This window comes from Malurus melanocephalus, unplaced genomic scaffold (assembly GCF_030028575.1).
Source record: "Malurus melanocephalus ecotype Western Australia unplaced genomic scaffold, MMel_1.1 scaffold_94, whole genome shotgun sequence".
In the NCBI taxonomy this organism is placed as follows: Eukaryota; Metazoa; Chordata; class Aves; order Passeriformes; family Maluridae; genus Malurus; species Malurus melanocephalus.
The window spans coordinates 1,192,613-1,213,145 of NW_026623326.1; the positions used below are offsets into that span (position 1 = coordinate 1,192,613).

Sequence of the window (20,533 nt, forward strand, 5' to 3'; positions counted from 1 at the left end):
TGGATGTACTCCAAGAAACTTCCTCTGGGGTCCTCAATCTCTGATTGATTATCTTTTAATTTGTAACATTTCTATTCCTGCTACTGCTGCTGGACAGCATTGGCTTTGGAGAAAGGACTTGTATATAATGATGTATTGTCAATATCTAAGGCAGCACAGCTTTGGGTTATAGAGAATCCATAATCCCGTGGAGTTTTGTGCATGTTGCAGATATAGCACTTACCGCTTTTTTCTCCCTGAATTGTTTTTTCAGTGGATTTTCCCCTCTGGTTTGAGGAAAGCTCAAGAAATTGAAAATTTAGCCCTAACAATCAAAATCTACATAAAATCAATCTTGCCTTCTGAAAGCTGTTACACTGGATTTTTCCATAATGGACATATATATAGACACACACACACGTAAGTGTTAGACCAGTGTTAGAGTTTTTTCTCTCACAGATTTTTAGAGGGTTTTTCCCTCTTGATGAGAGGGAATTTGTGAGAGGTGATGCCAAATGTCTTGGCTCTGGATACATACCTGCAGCTTCTGGCTGGATAAACTTTGTAGGTTTGCAGGTCAAAGCATGTAGGTCTTGCTAACCTGTGCMCTCCAGTGAACTTCCATGGAACTTGTTACTGGTAGTTGAATATGAAGATCAGGTCTCAGAGGAATATTCTCCAGAAGTCTTTAACCGCATTTCAAGAGAGGTTTTTTTGGGTTGTTCTTTTTCCTGACTCAGTTTACTTCTTTAGTGAAGCAGAAAAGCTGACTCTTGCTGAGAGGGTTGAGAATGAGGGGAAACTCTCCCTACAGTGTATCATTGCTCAGTTGAGCCAGGACTCAAACAGAGCATTGCTTTTTACATGGCAGCCTTTCAGCAGAGCCATTCAGGAATTCACTGTGGTAGGACACAGCTCTGCCAGCAGTGGAGTTCAGTATTCACAGTCCATCAAAACATAAAGAAGCAAAGGGCTTCAGTGCTATTTGCTGAAATCCTCRTGCATCTCAGAGTTCAGCTGTCTGGAGTTGATGGAATTGAGATGAGAATTGGTCCTCAGTCCAGAAGTGTGTTTRGCTGCAAGTGTTTTCCAGCATCACTTTTCTCTTCTTGCAGTGCACTATATTTGATCTTCCGCTGTGAGACAGGCAAGACAATTAGGACTGTGATGCTATGATAATGAGTGCACAGAGATGGTAGCAACCTCTATATTTAGGCTGCCTTAACATTTCCACTCTAAAGTAATCACTCAAGCTCTCCTAAGTACTCTTACTCAGCCACTGTTGGCAGCAGGCATTGAAATGCAGCCTCAGATGGTCTTGGGAATTAGATGTTTCTCTATGAAATTTTGCTCACGTCTGTATGAGTTACAAGGCTTTTGAAAATCGCCGTTCCTCTTCTCTCACTGGCTGTAAAAATAACCAAATGTATGTGTTCTGAAGAGCTGGGCTCAAAATGGTGTTTGCAGGAGCAGTGGTGGGGCTGTGGGGAGCTTGCATGATGAGCATTGCAGGGAGGACAGACCATGGACACGTCCCCCAAATGCTATTCCAGATGTGCCATTAGACTGTTGGACACAGTATTGGGCTCATGTGGCTGCTGGGTTCAGATTGGATTGGGGTCTTTGTGTGCACAGCAAATATACAGATGGACCAGCTTTGGTTTCCATGTGCTGCAGAGTAGAGCTGTGTCTCAAGGACCCTACAGAGCATTTCTGTTGGAAGCCATCTCCTCACAGTCCATCASTCACCTGTTCAGAGCAAAGTGAAGATGTTCTGAGCAGGGTTAACAGTGGCTAACAGAGTTGTATTCTTGTGCTGCACCCTCTCCTCACTGGGGGCTGTTCTCACAAAAGCCTTTTGGAAATGAAATTAGACTCTTGCTCCAGTCAGTATCCATTTAGATGTTTCCAGAGATACAGATAAAGAGACATTCTCTTCCTTCTTCCAGTTTAMTGAAAACTAATTTTCTTAATTTCCAAGACACGATGGGTCATCAGCCACGACAGTTTCATGCCACAAGCCAGCTACTAAGATGGGGATGAGTACATGCATACCTTCCCTTTTTCTGTCTGGAATCTCTCCCTGTGATACTTAAAACAGTGAGGGAAAAAAAAGTTATTTGATTTATTTAGATTTATTCTTCTAGTTTTTAAGGAACAAGGACTTASAGTATTCTTTCTTCCTTCATGCTGTGTCATAAAAAAAAATGTTTGTCTCCATACACAGAAGTAGCCAACAGACAGAGCTCGGAAATTTGGCTGTCTGCTAAGGTTAGGAAGGCAGAAATACTTAGATTTAACTCTTTTGAGTTTATTATTTCTAACCTTTCATTTAAATAGGCCCAGAATGTTTAAGAGGTTTTGTGTTTACGAAAAAAAAAAAATGGGATCATACATGTTTTTAACAGCTCTCAAGAGTTCTGGTTCTATAATAACCTTATTAATGTTTAAAATCAGAATCCAGAAACAAAGTATGTAAGGTAAGARCACTTCACTTCATCTGGTACTTTCCACCTGAAGAAAGACCAAGCAAGATCATAGTGAGCGTTGTCTTGTCAGGCTTTCAAAGCCAAAACAAAACAAGCAAATTAACTGAAATTGGCTTTGCCAATCTCTTTAATTACTGCTCGGATAATGAGATCAGGTTTTCACATTTTGACAGTGTCACCATGAAACAGGAGGGCATTGTGGAATATTAAGTGATCTTTTAATTATGGAAGAACTGTTCAACTGCARCCCTAAAGTCATGCAAGCAAAAGGTATTTTGATCAGCTGTTTGAAGGAGGCTTGTGGAAGGGAAATTTCAAATTAAAATGTGTCTGCTATGAAATTAGCCCGTGATAAGTTGTAACCCACAGTTGCAAAAAGTCATTACTCTAATTTGTTTTGATTTTTTACATAGGCTGTACTTCACCCTGCTTGCTCTTCAGCAGAGCCTGTCTCAGGCTCTGAAGGCAGAGCCTGTGTGAGCAGCTGCTCACAGGAACAGTCAGAGTGAAATCACAGCACGGGCTCGGTTGCTTTGAGTAGAAGCCTATGACTCACATTTTATTTCACATCAGAAATGTTMAGGGCAGCCCCTCCTCAATACTTCACAGAGTCAGGACTCGAATGTTCAGAACTGATGCTCTGGGGCGGTGTGGAAGCAGGCAGGGACTGAGGGTGTTGCTCCACTGCCAACAGGCTGAGAGCATGGCAGGCTTTTCCTACTCAGGGTTTGTCTGTGTGACAGTAGCATCTAGAGGTTTCAGAAGGAATTAAAGCCCACTTTGCTAATGGCTGCATGTAATGTGCAGTCCTGAAAAAAGACAGGAAAGTAAATCCAAACCCAGGCTGAGACTGTGAGCGAGCAACCTTCTTCCCTTTGTGCACTGCTTGGTAGATGATGCTCTGGCTCCTCGTCCATCCCCGTTTGACCTTGGAAGAATTGCTTGGAGTTTAGAAAAGCTATCTGGAATAGAAATCATTAATCTATGAATAGCCCGCACTGACTATCATCTTTGGTAGCTTTTTTGAGCATTAGCCATGCCACAGGAAGGAGGTTGGGTTAGGTGGGTCATTACTGTCACCAAAGCCACTGTCACTGTTCATCACTTAAAASCAAAGTGGCAGAAGAATATTGCAGTTTGACAAAGCTGTGGCCACTGTGCCTGGATTTGTTTTTATTAACCCAGCCTCTGGATTTCCTGTTTGGACTGGGAAGGTGATTTTCTGCTCTGTGATTTGAACGTGCCMTGCAGCTGCACAGGCCAGGTGATGCCCACCCTCTGCTCTCTCTCCACAGCTGAGCCCTTACAGCAGCCATTGCATGTTTGGCAGAAGACTTGGGTTGCTCTCAGTGCTAAGGCTAAACTGCAGCAGCATCTCCATGAAATGGGCTCTTGCTTTGTCTTCTCCTGCCTCAGTGTGATCTCTTGTGTTTCAGATCGCCTACGCTGCAGTGGACTGTGCCAAAGGACAGAATCACGACCTGTGTAAGCAGGAGGGGGTTGATGGCTACCCCACCTTCAACTATTACAACTACGGGAAATTTGTGGAAAAATAYACGGGAGATCGAGGGGTAAGTGAAAGCAAGAGTCATCCATCCCCTGGTACAGGGAGGAAGGTCTCCTCTGCCTGTCCTGCCTTGCAGGTGAAAACTGCAGAGTAAATTTTTACCATGGTGGAAGAATGTTGAACTGCCTGTGTTGCTGTCGTACATGGATGAATCATTGTGTACCACACCCCTCTACATCTCTGCATTAGGAACACACTTGGTCTATTTTTAGGAACATGAGAAGAGGAAAAAGGATTAGATTTGGTAATGCTCTTTGTATATTTTATTCTTTAAGCTTAAGTCTGTGAGTGAATTTGGACTGAGTAAAAGGGAASGGTTTATTGCGTGTGCTGCTGGCAGAAATGCCAGAAAGCACAGGCCTTACTCTTGTCAGTTCTGGATCACACAGACACTGCTAACGTGTTACAGGTCCACCAGGCTGCCAAATGGTGACAGACCATTGGTTTTATAGCCAGGACAAAGCTGTCCTTTAGAGATTAGAGGAAAGTAAATATCTCATTTGCCCTGAATCAGATTCACTCCTGGCACTCAGGAGGGGAAGACAAATCGTGCCATCTACCCCTGGGCTGAAGTTTCATTCTTTTGTCCTGCTGTGGCCAACTAATTATATGCTATGAGTGCAAGAAATGGGGGCAGAAATKGCATAATGCCTTCAGTGTTGTAAAGTGGCTGAAAATAAAGAAGCAATTCAATTATTTGTGGGCCTTCTTTGTTATAACCTCCTGGAGGGAGGTGACTCCTCAGCAGCCATTGATTGCCTGGGGTCTGCAAGAAAAACTTGGGATCTTTGAGCCATCCAGTGATTTTGAGAAAAGATTCTTGTCTGAAAGTTTTGGTTGCTCTTAGAGCTCAGGAAATTATGTAAAAGCATGCATTGAAAAGCCAAGTTCTGATGTTCTCTGTTAGGTAGGATCTTGGGGAAGTCTTCATAGAGCTTYACCTCCCAGTTTCCTTCAGGATATGTGGACCCCAGTAATTGCCATTTTGTGGTGCTGATCCAGCCATTGTTGTGGATACCGTGTTTAGTTCCAGTTCTGTTTAATTTAAAAGTAAAGGTGGGTGCAGTATCCAATAACTGGAGCAATATTTYAGCCACAGTTTTTGGATCTCTAACCCATTCTTACAGGAATTATATATGAAAGGAAGGATCAGTGGTGGCTGATAAAAAGCATTTATATCCAATACAGGAGTRCTCTGAGGCCACAGCAGTTGGGAGATGTTTATCCATATTCTGGAAAGTGGACTAACAAATCCCCTACATGCAGCCAACCCTTTCTTGAGTAAAAATTACCCAACGGGAACATCCCAGTGTCTCTGCTGCTGGCTGCTCTCTTCGTCTTCCACCTCTCTGGGAACCAATGGTCTTCTGCTTGTGCAGYATTGAATTAGGGTTTGTTATCTCTTACCATAGTAATGCTGAGGCAGTGCTTAGCACAGTGCCTTTCATGGGGCCTGTTGATTGCCAGATGTCTCCAGGTGACAAATGGCCAAAGCTTGTCACTTCATTTATTTTCAGTGGAAGATCAGTGAGTAGTTTTAGAAAAGTGTTTTCTTGTTTAGTCTTCTAAAAGCTTCCCAGCCTTGTGGTTTTGCTTTATTTGTTTTGTTGTTTCCTGATATTGTTTTAAACCTTTTACTTCTGYTAGTTGCTCTCTACCTTTGGTATTTTCCCTCTTCATGACCAGTTTTGWGTGTTCTGTGATTGTTTAAATGTAAAAATGGCCAATTTGTGTGGGAGCARTGTTACTTGCCCAGAAAACTTCAGTGTTGGGGTACCAGTAGACAGTGTATTCCAACACAGGTGTTCACACCTCCACCCATCTGAGCCTTGTGAAATGCCTCAGAGCTGTGTTCACAGCTTTCCTTGGAAAAGGAAACTGCTGGCATTCAACAGCCTTAGATAATCTGAAATCATAAGTTGTTGGAATACAGAGGTTGGCATCTAGACAACCAGGTTTGAAAATTTTGATAATAATTTTAATAGTAACATCAAAAAATAGAAGTGATTTCCATCATTGGAATGTTTGAAAAGAAAGAAAATCGTGATCAAAACTGTTAGAGGGTGAGTGGTAAATGTGTGTATAGTCAACAAACGATCCAGTAACTGCTTTTAGAATGACACAAATAGCATACAAAGGCAGCTTGAAAATGGCTTTTGAGTGTTTTCAACAAAAAGGCAGCAATGGCACTTCTAGTGCCAGATTTTACCTTATCCTGTGAGTTTTAGGGCCTTTTTCTCAGTGTCCCATCTCTTCAAAGTTTGTCATGTAGGATGTGCATGGATATTTTGCCCTTGCATTGCAGTGGAGTAGCCTTGGAGCAGAGCAGGCACCATGAGGCAACGCAGAAGCAGTAACTCCTCCTAACTGCCATGGGGTACAGAAAATAAAAAACTGCTTCTTAGTTTATATTCTGCTGGGATACAGAAGCTCAAAGTGCTCTTGATGCATTGTTTTGCTTTATTGGTAAAAATATGACCCATATTTTTCTTCCTTCAAAACCAGGAGTCTGGATTTACAACTTTCATGCGAACCCTGAGAGAAAGAGATCATGAAAGAGTGGGAAAGAAGAAGGATGAATTGTAGTTTCTGCCTCARAAGAAGCTTTCCGCTGCACTGTGAATGGTTCCAGGTCTTTTGTTGATGCACCTGAGACTTCACATACTCTCAAGACAGAGACTTTTTTTTTTATAAACAGCCATGGCCATTTTGTACAATTTTGAAATAAAGCTAAACCACTTGATTTTTAAAAGGAAAATAAATTAGAATGTTGCCATAATGTTTTAAAGAAAACTTAGCATTTTCTCTCATGTTGGGAGACTATGCCCACTGACACTCCTATGCAATATTTTTGTAGTCTGTAGTGTGTCTGTAGGTGGTGTTGTTTGTTAGGGTAAAATTTTTGTTCTGGTATTGCAGTACATGTAAAAAACAAAGGGGAGGGGACGCTGTTTGGTTTGGGTTTGTTTTGTTATTTTTGTTTAAATCAGTGCAGGAAAATGGGATTTATAAGACACAGATTTATTCAAATGCAGTTTTACATTCTTGTGAAATAGTTATGTGTTCTTGACTGAGATTTGGGGGCAACAATTTTAAGGTGCTCAGGGATAAATAAGGTATCTGAGTTAATGAAGACATAAACATTGACCAGTCCAGATCTGTTAATTTCATTTAAACCTCTCTGATCTTTAAATCAGAACTGTTTACATACCTGTATAAAAGTGTATTGAGTGGATTAAGCCACAAATCAAAAATTAGCAGAGCATGGATGAAATCAGACTAAACCCTCCTTCTTTGGCATCAATACTATCAAATGTATCTGTAAGTTATGGCAGGAATGATTATCTTATAGGAGTACTTGGTTACTGTTATAGGGTACACAGTCTCCCTCAAGTTTTGATTGGGTCATATCAAATACGTGTTGTAAAGTGTTAYGTTTGACTGTTTTGAGAAACGCATAATACTAAATGCGTAATACTTCTGGTAATGCACTAATTGTGTATATTACCTGTTTACATTCCAAAAGTTTATCTGCATTTGTAGGAGGGATTTTTCCTTTTTGCTCCTTGAGGAGTTGCACAATCGATCTCTCTCTGACAGTCRTTACTGTAAAACCTTTATCAGCAGCAGTTGAAATGTGTTACACTTTTGATGCTTAAACAAAAAAACAAGTTCATCTGGAGGTACTTCTGTCTTCACAGGAGGGGAGAGGGAGGGGCAGGAAGTTGTGATTCACTTTGAACTAAAAATAAATTTTGAAAAAGACAAATATTTTTATYATTAATCAGCCTTGTTCATCTTCTTCCCCACTGGATGAATGACCACAGCTGGTGGTGGCTTAGGAAGAGCCGGCACATGCAGGATGAGTCCCCAACTCCTGTGGGAGTGCTGGGCAGCACGGCAGGTGTGTGGTGGTTGAGGGTCAGCCTCCCTCTGCCCTGGCACTCCAGGGATCCCAAAACAGCTTCTCACAGCAGAGAGCTGTCACCTGGCTCTCAAATGTTCTTCTTGCTCCTCAGTCTGCCCATCTCRTTTTCTTCTAGTTGGGATCCACAGGCCATGCTGAGGGGCTGCTCAGGAGGTGAGTGGCATTTTCSCTCCTTCCTGAGTATTTTTCCTTCTCTCTTGCCTCATTAATGGGACTGTATGTTTGGCACCGTTAAGCTGCTGAAGCCATTAGTGAGTGTTGTGGAATACCAGTAGCCTGATTGGCCTTGTATGGTAGCCAGCTTGTTAACCATGACATCAATTGGAAATGGCCATGGAGCTGTGCCAAGTATCTTCTCTTATTAGGCACCTGATGAGCCTCTTCACCMAAAAAAATCAGCTGCCTGATAGTACATAATATCATAGTGTAAAAGTAGCTTAATTTATGAAGTCTCTCGCTCTGTTTTTCCCCTTTCAATTAGCACAGTTACTTGTGTATAGCACTTTTGCAGAAGATAATGATAATTCTTTTTTTCAGGCTATCCTCATATAAGTAGCAGGCACTCTTCTCTGCATTTAGGAAACAATACCTGTTGATGCCGTTTGATCTCAAACAGGAATTCTTCTGCTTTTAGCAAACTATCAAGTATGATCAGTCCAGAACTTTCTGTGTCTCTTTTGATCTCAGAGTCAAAGCAGCTGGCATTAACAAAATACAGCCTCCAGAAAATGTTGAGCCTTTCTGTGCATAGGCTGTGCCCATGTTTGTGCTAATTGGTGAGAAATGTAGACTTCTTCAAAAAATAAGGAAAGAAATGATGGCTTGCCAATGGTGACTTCACTAGTCAGGATCATTCTGAATTGTAGGCTTTAGTAAATGTTTAGGATAAGACAATTGCACTCTGTGCTTCAGACCAGTAATTCCTTACAGCTGGTTACACCATAATAAAATTAAGGATTCTCATTTTTCCCTTYGGTCTTTTGTCAGTTACTTCTTGGACTTGGGCATTCATTTTTTTTCTTGGCTAGTCATGTGTTAATGCACAAATATAAAATATTTGAGAATAATTTACCTTCTGTTACAGGGTCATGACTCATCTGTTTTATGGTCTGAATGGTTTTTGAAAAATACAGTTTTGAACACCATAAATGATTACATCAAATGGCTGACAAAAGCCTTAGTTACTGTGAAGTAGAGTGTACCAGGAGCTTGGAGCTTTGCTTCCAAGCCTTTTTAATTAGTAGGCCAGATCTGGATATCAGTCACACTGCTTTAGTTTTGTTGCCTCCAGTAAAGCAAACKATGGTGTTTATATTTGCTAGTGAAGTCAGTTTATGTTTATATTCGCATCAGTCATGTTGAAATTGAAATACTTTATGRTTTTCTACAAACTGTGAATGAAAAATAAATGGAAGAGCTCTTATTTTCTGTAATTAAATGGTTGGTCATTTCACACATTCAGACTTCCCAGCCTGTCGCAGTAGATGCGTAGCCCAGGCGTTCATAATCACACAGGAATTTCTGCCATGGTTAAAAGTGAGTAATCTGGGCTTTCAAGTCATGAATCATTTATCAGCAAGAAACTTAATTGCTGATAACAAATGGTTTGCAGTGAATCAGAGATTCTGCTCTTGCAATTATGGGTTTGGTCTTTCCAGTCTTTTTAAGGTGTGATTCAAAGGTCTTGGACATCCGCTACATAGTTAACCCTAAGCAGATTAAATCTTGTCGAGGAAGGGTAAAACGTGTACACAGCAGAGAGGCTCAGCAAGGATTGTGAATCACTTTGTTCCCCAGTSTTGGCTTAAATGATATAAACAGCCCACAGGGCTGTGTTAGTCCTGCTGTGTGGCTGGACCAAGAGATGAAGGGCAGCAGGGCCAAGTGTTTTGTGCATACTAGAAGCTGGGAAGGAAATGGTTTTCCCATCTAATGAAAGAGCCTGAAATGTTGGATTTGTTTCATCCACCAAAAGGAGGGAAAAGTTCCCAGGAGAGAGAATGCTCTGGGATATGGGAAACACAGGTTGGGAGTCCCAAGATAAGCCTGAGCTTCTATCCCAGCCCCTGCAACTCCAGAGGCTGATTTGGCTCTGTTGTAATCCATCTATCTCCAACCCAGTAACTACATCCTTACTTGTTCAAACCAGAGCAACTCCTACAAGAGAGCCTGGAAGAGACTTGCTTTCCAATCTGAATCAAGAAAAACAGCCTAGTAAATCTCCATTTCCTCTTTCCTACCCATCTAAAACTGCATTTTGGATCTGACAACCACACTGACTCCCAAGCCCCTCCTAAATAGTTGCAATTGGGTGAAACAGCCCTGGTAATTTTTCTAAACTCCCACTCAGACCAAATKAAGTCCCCGTATCTTGCTAACTTAGAATCCTTTCAATAGTCATCCACAAATACAGATTGATATTACTGGTGAAAAAAGATTAGGTAAGGTCTATGTTCTTGCAGCATTTAGTTTGGGAGTAAAAAAGCAGATGAAACTCCCTTCATGAGTAAGCTCTAAGAGAATGCTTCAGAGAGTCTTGTTTCAGATGGAATTGCTTTATGGATTATTTTGATTTTAGAAGTGAACTGCTTTTCAAAAGAAAAGTCAAGACCTGGTGACATAACCTACAGATGTTTTGTCTGTTTGCCTTTTAAAAAATAAACAGCAAAATCACTCTCCATATTCTTGATAGTGCTATATTACAAGAAAGAAATGTTGCCTACATGGATTTCCTAGAATAACACTGAAYCCTTGCCAACTGCATTTTACAAACTATGAAACAAGCTATTTGCTCCAAACGACACTCGGGGGAGTGGGGACTRCTGCCCATGTGCACCTCGTTTTAATTTAATAGCTTACTTTTGTGTGATTGGGTCTGTAATGGAACACTGGAATTGCAGGAGTAAATTCTGAAAACTGAGAGGTGGGGGGAAATCAGCTTTTATCAGCAGGTGTTGAGCACTGTAGCCAAACGCTGGCATTTCCTTTGCCTTTGGCAGCCCAGCATCCCTGAGTGTTCCATGGCTCTGCTGGAACCACAGGAGTGCAGCCCTTTGGCTAATCCGGTTGTGTACATTACTGCTCTGTGCTGGAACTGATTGGAAACCAGAATTTTTCCCATTAGTTTCTTTGGTCATAAGAAGATGCTATGTTTTCTTTGCACATCCTATTTTTATTTACAGAGTGAGGAAGGAGGATACCTGGGTGTCTACAAAGGAAATGAAGCCAAATGCCTTTTTTTCTGCTGGCAGCCAGGATTCCTGAGGACTGATCATTGCTGCTGAAAYACTCCCTGGAAAGCACTGTTGACTGGCTTAGCTTTTGCAACATTTTGGAAGGCACTGTGTGATGCAATATTGCAAAAAATCTCAGTATCCAAGGCAGCAATTTCCAACCTCTGGTTTCTGAGGAGTTAAGCTGAAGTGTAAACTCTGTTCATCAGCCCAGTGTAGCTGTTTTTGACATAGAAAAACAGATGGTCTGTTAGCCCAAAATTTAGGAAATCACAACTCKAATGAAGGCCCATTGGGATGTCTGAGTGTTTCCACACAGCTGTCCGACCTGGTCCTTGGTTTGTAYGATTCCTGTTCTGGAAGTCCTGTCCTGCCCAGAGCAGTTGCCTCTGCTGCAGGGAGACAGCACTCCTTAAGGAACACTTATTCTGTGTTTGCTTAGAAAGCATCACAGTGCTAATTATTCTCATTAGCTTTGAGCCACTAATAAATTATCTTTCCTATTGCTCTTCCATCACTCAKTAATGAGAACCATTTAACCAGATTTTGCAGATACTGCTTGCTCCCTCTCTACAGCATGATTCCCTGCAAGCATTCATCATAGGAAAAGAGCTACGTGAACAAAATCTTTTCAAATTAGTCTCTGGTGCCCCAGTTAAGTGGGTGTCTACATCGCAGGCATGCAGAAGAGCCTTCTTCATTAATATGTGCAATTCTGCCCGAGCTGATTAGCTCTTGCAGCTCATTTGATAGCAAATGTGTAAATCCGTCACACTCTAAATGCCAAATATGTGCACAGCTAAATTATGGAGAAGTAAGAAACTGCTAGAGTTGGGAGTCTTTATTTGGAAAAAGAGGTCCTTATCCCATGCATTAAATTGGAGCTCTGGGTTTATCTAGAGCATTTGTCACTCCTCTGCTTTGTCATTTTACTGCTGGCAAAATGAATAATTCTTCCTGTCGTGTTGCTGGTCCTTTCAGTATRTGTGGGTGTTTAATTTGGCGCCCAACATTTGTAACAGGCACCTGGTATCCAGCCTGAGTTCCTACAAAACAACAATAGCCACAGCACAATGCAATCTGCCTTGTGCAGGACAGGAAACCAAACTAATCASTTACAACTATGTATTATTAATAATGCAGTTACCATCACTTCTCTTGTTCTTTTCTGTTTGTAAAAATCTCGTGAAGAAAAGGAGGGCGGATGAAATTAGTTTTTTTTAACGTCAGTGTTTGTTAGTCAGGGCAGCGCCGCACTGTAATTAATGTCGTGGTGTATTTGCCAGCACAAGGGAAGCACTAAAGAATGTCACCTGTTAGTGGGAGGGGCTGGTCTGCTGCTGCTGCTGCAATACAAGTGCCCTCGGCCAGTTATTCTGGGACCAAAGAAGGAAACTGGCCTTAAGAGCTCCTAATTTATGCATGTTTTTCCTGCTCTCCATGCCAAGTAGCTGCACAGCCAGCCCAGCCTCAGGGCCTGGACATACCAGCTCAGGGCAGCCAAGCACCCTCTGTTTTGTTTTCTCTCAGCACGCAGGGAAATCTCAGCACGGACCCAGCCTGGCCTCCAACATTATTTTGGCATTACCTCCTGGGCATACAGGCTAGGGGGAAAAAGCTTCCCACTTCCCAAAAGTTCTAGCGTGGGAAGCTGTCTTTTTCCAAGCTGAGCATAAACTCTTCAGAGAACATTACATAGGAAAATGTACAGCACAGTAATGGATCTCCAGTACTGTAGCCTCCAGGTTGATGGTGAGGGGACACTTATTACTGTACCCCACCCCACAAGCATGGAACTGGATGATCAGCTCCAACATTTCCTACTGCATCCCCAGAATGTACTGAGACCTCTCCAARGGTGTAGGATTGCTTACCAAGATGACAGCTCTGGGTAGGGCTGACCTGCAGTGGGTACACAGTCCTCCCCAGGGACAATATGGTTGAGAGGCYCTTTATTTTCCCTTTTCACAGAGGGGCAAGCATCCTTCAAGGCAGATCTTCGCTGATGCAGTGGGAGGTGAATGGGGCCACAGGAGAGCTGCTTCAGAAATGCAGAGGTGCTGCACGATGCTGCCCAGTGCCATGCAAATTCCCTTTGGACTCTGGGGTTCATCATGCCCTCCATCTGCAGGAGACCACAAAAGCTTTGTCACTGCTTACCTAAAACCTCTCTGCCAAAGCTTTCCTTAGACAAAAGAGCAGCACAAATGGAAGGACTGCAGAAATCAAAGAAACAGAGTTCACCACGGAATAAAATCACGTCTCTCTGGCAAGGTACTGTAGTATGAGGTGCATAAGGTATATTTTGGATCAATGTGTAATCTTAATTGTTGTGTATTGTTTGTGTTGTGGTCCCAAGATCCAGGTCCTCATTATTCTAGATGCTGTACAAATACATAAGAGTCTGTCATGCATGGAAGGGCTTTTATTATGTAAATAGTCAGGTTGGGAAAAAAGAGGTAGTGTTATCTCTGTTTTACAGATGAGGCAGTGAGACGAAAAAAAAAAAAAAACAACAAAGCATTTTGCCCAAGGACGCACAAAGTCTGTGGGTCAGCAGTGGACTTGAAATTCAAGACTTGATTTAGTTTCTTACCAGCTCTTCTTTCAATTTGTGTACTGCCCACAACATAATTAAAATTAAGCACAAAGAAGACAACACCATGTKTAATTTATCTCTATCTGAAACAATCATCCAGCATCTCTCAGCCAAATCCTCTCTAACTCTTTTCTGCTTCTTCAAAACCTGTATTTCTTCCATGCCAATGTCTRTGATCACCATACAAGTCACTGCATGTTGTCCTCTGATTTTCTGCAACATGTATCAGTTGATTCTAAAGCAGTTCAGGAAAAGACCCTGTTGCATGTGGGGCCATGTCTCAGTTGGATCAGGCTGCCAAATTTGTATCCCAATCCTTTTAAAAAGTGATATAACACTATGTAGAATAAAAAAGGATGCATATACATTTCTGCTGGGAATRTACAGTCAACCAATCTATAACTGCTGCTCAACACTACCTGCTAGTCAAAATTGTATATTGATGTAAATAACTAATCCATACCAAAGACAGATAAAACATGGGTTTTTCACTGAAAAAGCACAATATGTTTTGTTTTGTGAACAGCAATATTTTATGTCAGGCTTTTGGAAAGAATGTGGGAGGAGAGTATTGTAAAAGTCATGACAGACACTGGAAAACAGAATAAAATGGAACTGGCATTTACCRAGGCTAGATAGTATCAAACTAATTCAATAGGTTCCTTTGATAGAGTAATTAATTAGCTAGACAAAGAAGGGAAATCTGGCTGTCTGGACTTGAATAAAATAGCYGATGAGGAGCCCTGTATAAATTTATATTGCCTGTGTGGACAAGTCTGAGATTTATAGAGGAACTGCAAGGCATACATGRTGTTGGAAGACTAAAAGCTGAACTCTATTGAATGGGAATTATTCAAAGCTCCTAAACCGTATGTCTTAAGACTGATYGTTATTATTTTCATCAGTGACCTATTTGGAAAACAGAAGTGTCTGATCATAAAAATACATTGAAGGCACCAAGTTAGGAGGTATCATCAGTGTAGAGACAGTTCAGAATATTGCACAACAAGAGCTGAAGAGTGAGGCCACAGAAGTAGTAAGGGAAGTAGCAGCAAACAAAATTCTGCAGAAAAGCTGGAATGACAAAAAATATTACAAATTGCCCTTGTGAAGCGTAGGCATGGAAGAGGCAACTGAGACTCTAAAATGCAATAGGAAACCCATTTCTAGCAAAGCAAAGCAGGCATGAACATCCTTGAATAAGACCCCAGTAAGATTTTATTTGGAAAAAAACTCATTATTCTGATCATGTTAAGGAAAGCTGGGTTCTTAATGAAATGGGTACAGCAAAGGGCTGCTAAGAGGAGGAGACTGGATAACCTTTCATGAAAGGACAGCATACATAAGGGGCTTATTTAGCCCAGCAGCTGAAGACTGAAATGTGGTTTGATTGCTTCCTGTAAACACATCAGGTAGGGGGAATTAAAGGGAGGCCATCTTGGTGTATCAGCAAGTGGGTATAAATTTGCCATGAAGAATTTAGACTACCAATTAGCTGTTCTTTATCCTGCATAGTGAGGGTATAAAAATTATAGGGATAAAACATACCTAATTTTTACAAATGAAGCTCACAAAATGTATTTTAAGTGGACCCTGTGATCCAGTTGCCTGTAGTACCTGGGGACTGGATTTGATAACCCAGAAAGTTCTGCCCATCCTATGTCACAGTGGGTTTCTGTTACAGTGAGCTACCACTTCAATTTGATAATCTCATTAGATATTGCAGCACCTATAATCCCTTCAGTCCTAAAAACCCTTTCTCTCCTTCTGAATTAAATTTCAAATAGAACAACCTAACTGTGGATTACAAAGTTATATGTGTTTTCTTTCTTAATCAATAAATTTGTTGTGGTGATTWTTGTGAACAAAGACAAATTTCATTAGGGACCAAGAATTCTTTTAAAATAAATTATAGTGTTTATGGCACAAGTGTACCAACAAATAATGATTTTATTTATTGGAATTATTCAAATGGCTCCTAATGAATTTTTTGGCCTCATGAAGTGATCRGCTTGGAATGACTTTCCCTTCTATGAAAATATTTAAATACAAACAAAGTCTGCCAATATGTTCAATTACAGTCATGCAGGGAACTAAAGGGATTATGTGTACTAGGAGTATATTCATGTGGCTTTTCAGATCAACTGCTTCWACCAGGGCGGGAATAAAGTAAGCAGAAAAGCCCCAAAGAGAGCCCATCACTGTTGGAATGGCTTGGGACATGATCATCAGAAAAGCTAACTCACATTATTTCCATAAGCCCATAATGCTTACGGCCCTGTAAATAAAAATACATTAACAACACGTTGCTTTTCAAACTAATTGAGATGCAGTGTGAAGATTACTTTTCAGAAATAGGATGTTCTTTATGCAGGAGACCATACTGGGCCCTGCTGCAACAAGAGCCATTGGGATRACTGTATTTTGTTCTAACAGCTGCATTTATTAGCAGTGAGAGACTTTCTGTGACATTACGAGGTTGCTTCAGTCTTGTAAAGCCCTTGAGAGTTAAATACTAGTGTTCCATGAGAGAAACTCTTGGGCCCAGCACAGGACCTTAAGACTGAATCAGCAGAGGAGGCTTTTAAAAAAGAGAAGCAAGGAAATAAACCACATATTCTGCTGATGATTTTTATGACCTTGCTCACACTTCTGCTGATGCTGTGTTAGCAAGAACAGTTCATTCTAGTGAGTATAATCCCAGCTCTTGCGATTATGGACACAGTTTTCTCTAAAACCTCTAAAATTGAATGCAATTTTTTAGAGTTGTGAAATTGTTAGAAAGTCACGGGCTTTTAGCCAGTGCCATGATTTYGGGAGCCTGATTTGGAGTGTGAAGGCCTCGTGATGCAGCTGGGCTGCACTCCATATGAATTCACTGATTCAACATACCTGKTTTTTTTTGTGGAAATTGGCATCAYCAATCCAAGAAACAGGAAGCATATTAATGGTTGTTAGTCTGGTTTTTAGCTAAAGCCAGAAAACACAGCTAGAAAAATTCCTCCAACTTCAAGCACCAAATTTTAAGAAATATAAGGAAAATAAAATGGTGCAGAGAAAAGAGCAATAGAATGAGAAACATGTAGTAAACAGAAGGGGGGGTTTTAGCTTTTTAGGTTAAAAAAAAAAAAAGATGACGGCTTTGGGTTTAATTAATCTAAATCAGAGAAGGCTTTCATTTTTCYCATAAAATCAGTTATAAAGTGGATAAGTAATCTGATATATTGCACCATTTTACTTGMTGCAAAGAAAGTTGAAATTGGATTTTTCTTTCAGTACTTTACTTCTGTGTTGCTCCTGTGATTCCATCACTGATGAGCACAACTACTGCCAGCTCCTTAAGCTGKATATTTTTCCTTGGGGAAACCTGATTTAAAAGTCATGTTTAAATCCAGTAGACAGAGCCTAAGGGTTTGTCTTCTCTACCTTTAGTCATTCAAAGCCAAGGTGTATAAATGCAACTGGACATGTCTGTTCCCTGCAGTGACTGAGGAGAAACAGCAACAAAGAGCTTCTTCACAGAGGGCAATTTCCAGATCACTGAACTTGGGTGAAGTAAATCCTGTCCTAACTCATCTCTGAGCATTCATTCATTACTGGGYTTTGTCTTCAGCTGGCTGATGACACACTCAGCAAGTGCATGGCTTCACTATTTTGCTGTGTTCATGGAGATGCACCTTGCTGGCATTTTTGAGGGTTTGGCACTGTGAGCACTCCTTTGTCACCAGTCCTTCCCATCCCAGTCTCTCTTCAACCTCTGACTGTTCATATCCTGTCTCATGCTCCTCTTTGTCTCCTCATCTCTTCTCCTCATTCTGAAACACCTACATTCCTCCACTTTGGCTTCCCTTTGCACTGGCTGGATTTTCTTCTTATGAATCTGTTTTATCTCTGGCTGCAGCTTTCACTAATGCATTCACTGCACGCTGCCCATCTGACAATGTTTTACTGCTTCCATGTCTTAGGGGAGTCAATGGGACAAGAAAAAAAACACAATTTAAAGTGTAACTGGCTTGTTAGCCATGCAAATTCTTGAATAATAGATATGATTTAAGTTCATCATGAGAGCTGGGAGGGTTGGAGCTGTAACCTCACTTCTGACTCTGCCAATACCTCCCTCAAGTGACCTTGTGTGATTTATTTAACCTCTTGGGGCCAGGTTCACCTGAAAATAAAGAATAATGTGCTTTTTTCCCCTAGGAACCTTAACTAATAGATATATATACAATACTTGAAGTCCTGTTTATGTAAATGCAAAATGCTTATCTTTTTTCTTGAAAACATTTACGAAAGGTTAAGAGAATTTTAGGGTTGAAAGATAAACAGTTCAGAAGAACTAGAAAAATTAAAATTACACACGTATGCACTTATCACAAACCTTTAGACAGCCTCTAATTAAGTAATCACTAGTTCTCTGCATTATAGTAGATGCTATCATAAGCTGTTAAACYGTGTAGCAGCTTGTAATACTGTGCACTCTGTTTATACAGGATAAGGACTCTCTGGAAATTATTCAGATTAATGTATCATCATCTGAACGTGGGCTTTGTGCATAGTCAGTCAGGACTGAGATGTTCCCATGCTCCATTCTACAAAAGCCTAACTGGGAACAGTTTCTTCCTGACAGGCCAAGATACTGACTTGGAGATGCCAAGTTGTGTATTCAAACCCGCAGACCTTCCATCCCCTGTGAGGCTTTAGCTAAAGACCTGTTTGTGGTGCACATCCTTGGCAGCTCCTCCCAACAGCCAGCTTTCACTGAGAGAAGCCAGGAAAGGCTCTCCAGGACATCACTTTTTCTTGAGCTTTTATGTTCAGAAAAAAAAGCTGCCTCACCAAGCTGGTGACCTCTCCTGCAGTGGCCCCTCTGCTCACTTGTTCCTTCCTTYCTTTCCCACATCTCCATGCCAGCTTCATCTTCTGACCCCCTGTTTCACCACTTCCTTGTCTTGAGGGTGCTCTAAAAACAATTTCCCCCTTTTGCCATTCCYTCTATTACTCAGTTCCAGAGCCACAGTTAATCCTGCACCCCTTGCTGTGGCCTTGTTTGACTCAGAGAACCCAAATCCTCAGCTTAGCTGAGCTTTGCTTGATGCGCAGAGGAGAAAGCCTAGAGGCTGAAAGCGTGAAATGAGTCTCCAGCAATAGYAATTTACTCCTCGTTCTAAGAGCCAAGACATCATTTTACCTCGCCTGGATCAGCTGGAGTTGAGGAGTGAGGTGATGCCTCACTGATATCCAGGGCTGCCATCGGTGTCCACTTTAAAATTACTTGGAGAAGGTTGAGTTGAGTTTGGAGAGGGCTGATGTGCTCCAGCACCATCCTCAGGATCGGATCCCCTTGCTCCTGAGGAGAGCTCAGCAGAGCCTGAGAGCCTAGAGTGTGAGGTGTGTTACCTCTATCCCAACACTGCAGTGCTACAGGCACTTGGATAATGAAATAGTAACAGATGGAAGAAGAAATTAAAAGGCGTTAGYGAGGAAATAAGCTGCTTTCATTTGAGATTTGAGCCAACACACTAAAACTGTGTGATTTGGTAMAAAAACAGTGAAGTTGAAAAGTGGTACAGGGAAAAAATTATCCTTGTATCAGTAAAGGAAGTTGTTTTAAAATAGGAACCTTGCTCTAGGGTTAGTAATGAGGTTTGCAAACTTTCACTTTTGTACTGTCATTTGTTGTCAAAACATGCCTGGTTGATTTGTTGGGCAGCGAGATTAGCCTAGCAGCTGGTCTCATCTCAGTGCACTTTTCCTGGTGGCTACTCCATCCCCATCACACACGCTCCAGCAGCCGCGCTCGCTGCCCCGGCAGAGAACCCTGAACACACCTCTGGTTATTCACACAGCGCCAGGCATATGCCAGGGGCTGTGTGATCCCTTAAACCTGTGGACACCGGCCAGCTGCCGTCACAAGTTATTACACGGGAGAACCCAAARAGCCCAGCTCCTAAAGCTCAGCTGTGCTGACAATGGGGCGAATTATCCTGGAGAAGAGGAGGCTCCGGGGTGTCGTCATGGCTCCCTAGAACTCCCTGAGGAGGCCGGTGTTACCTGGGCGTCGGGCTCTTCTCCCAGGGCACATGACGAGAGGACAGTCTTAAGGTGCATCAGGGAAGGTTCATGTTGGACATCAGGAGTAATTTCTTCACAGAAAGGGTGATTTGACATTGGAATGGGCTGCCAAGAGATGTGGAGGAGTCACCATCCCTGGAGGTGTTTAAAACTGGATGTGGCACTCAGTGTCACAGTCTGGTTGGCACGCTGGTGCTGGGCCATAGGTTGGACTCGATAATCTCAGAGGTCTTTTCCAACCGGACTGATTCCATGATAAATTCAGCTTCAGCCAAAGCTGTGCGAGGCAGCGCTGGCGGTGTGGGACACCCACGCCCGGGAACCCGGCACGGCCGCGTCCCAGCCGTGCGGGAGCGCCACCCCCTTCACACACAGCGACACCGGGGCCGCCCCGCAGCCTTCAGGTCAGGTCCCCAAGCTCCACCGGCTGCCAGCGTGGCTCGCCGGGACACACAGCCTCCAGGAGAGCTCCCCACGCTCCGCCCGTTGCCCGCCTCAGCCGCGCCGGGAGCGCCCGGAGCCCTCAGGGCGGCCCCGCCCCGCAGCCGCGCGGCCGCAACACGCGAGGGCGCTGCAGCGCGCGGACGTGCCCGCTCCCACAATGCCCGGCGGGACCCGCGCGCCGCCGCCCCGCTGCCCAGGTACGCTCGCGCCCCCCGCGCGGGG

The 20,533-nt window shown here is 42.4% G+C and overlaps 2 protein-coding genes across 2 annotated transcripts in view; both read left to right on the forward strand.

The window, feature by feature from the left end:
* PDIA5 (protein disulfide isomerase family A member 5) overlaps nucleotides 1–9,357 on the forward strand; it is a 97,491-nt gene extending 88,134 nt beyond the window's left edge. Inside the window, exons 16-17 of the mRNA XM_057368569.1 lie at nucleotides 3,905–4,039; nucleotides 6,541–9,357. Coding sequence (XP_057224552.1) covers nucleotides 3,905–4,039; nucleotides 6,541–6,621 — 216 coding nt within the window. The 3' untranslated portion in view covers nucleotides 6,622–9,357. The remainder of the gene's footprint in view (nucleotides 1–3,904; nucleotides 4,040–6,540) is intronic.
* Nucleotides 9,358–20,448: 11,091 nt separating this feature from the next.
* Nucleotides 20,449–20,533, forward strand: part of SEC22A (SEC22 homolog A, vesicle trafficking protein) — a 26,106-nt gene continuing 26,021 nt past the window's right edge. The window contains exon 1 of the mRNA XM_057368571.1: nucleotides 20,449–20,508. The gene's annotated coding sequence lies outside the window, so the exon portion shown is untranslated. The remainder of the gene's footprint in view (nucleotides 20,509–20,533) is intronic.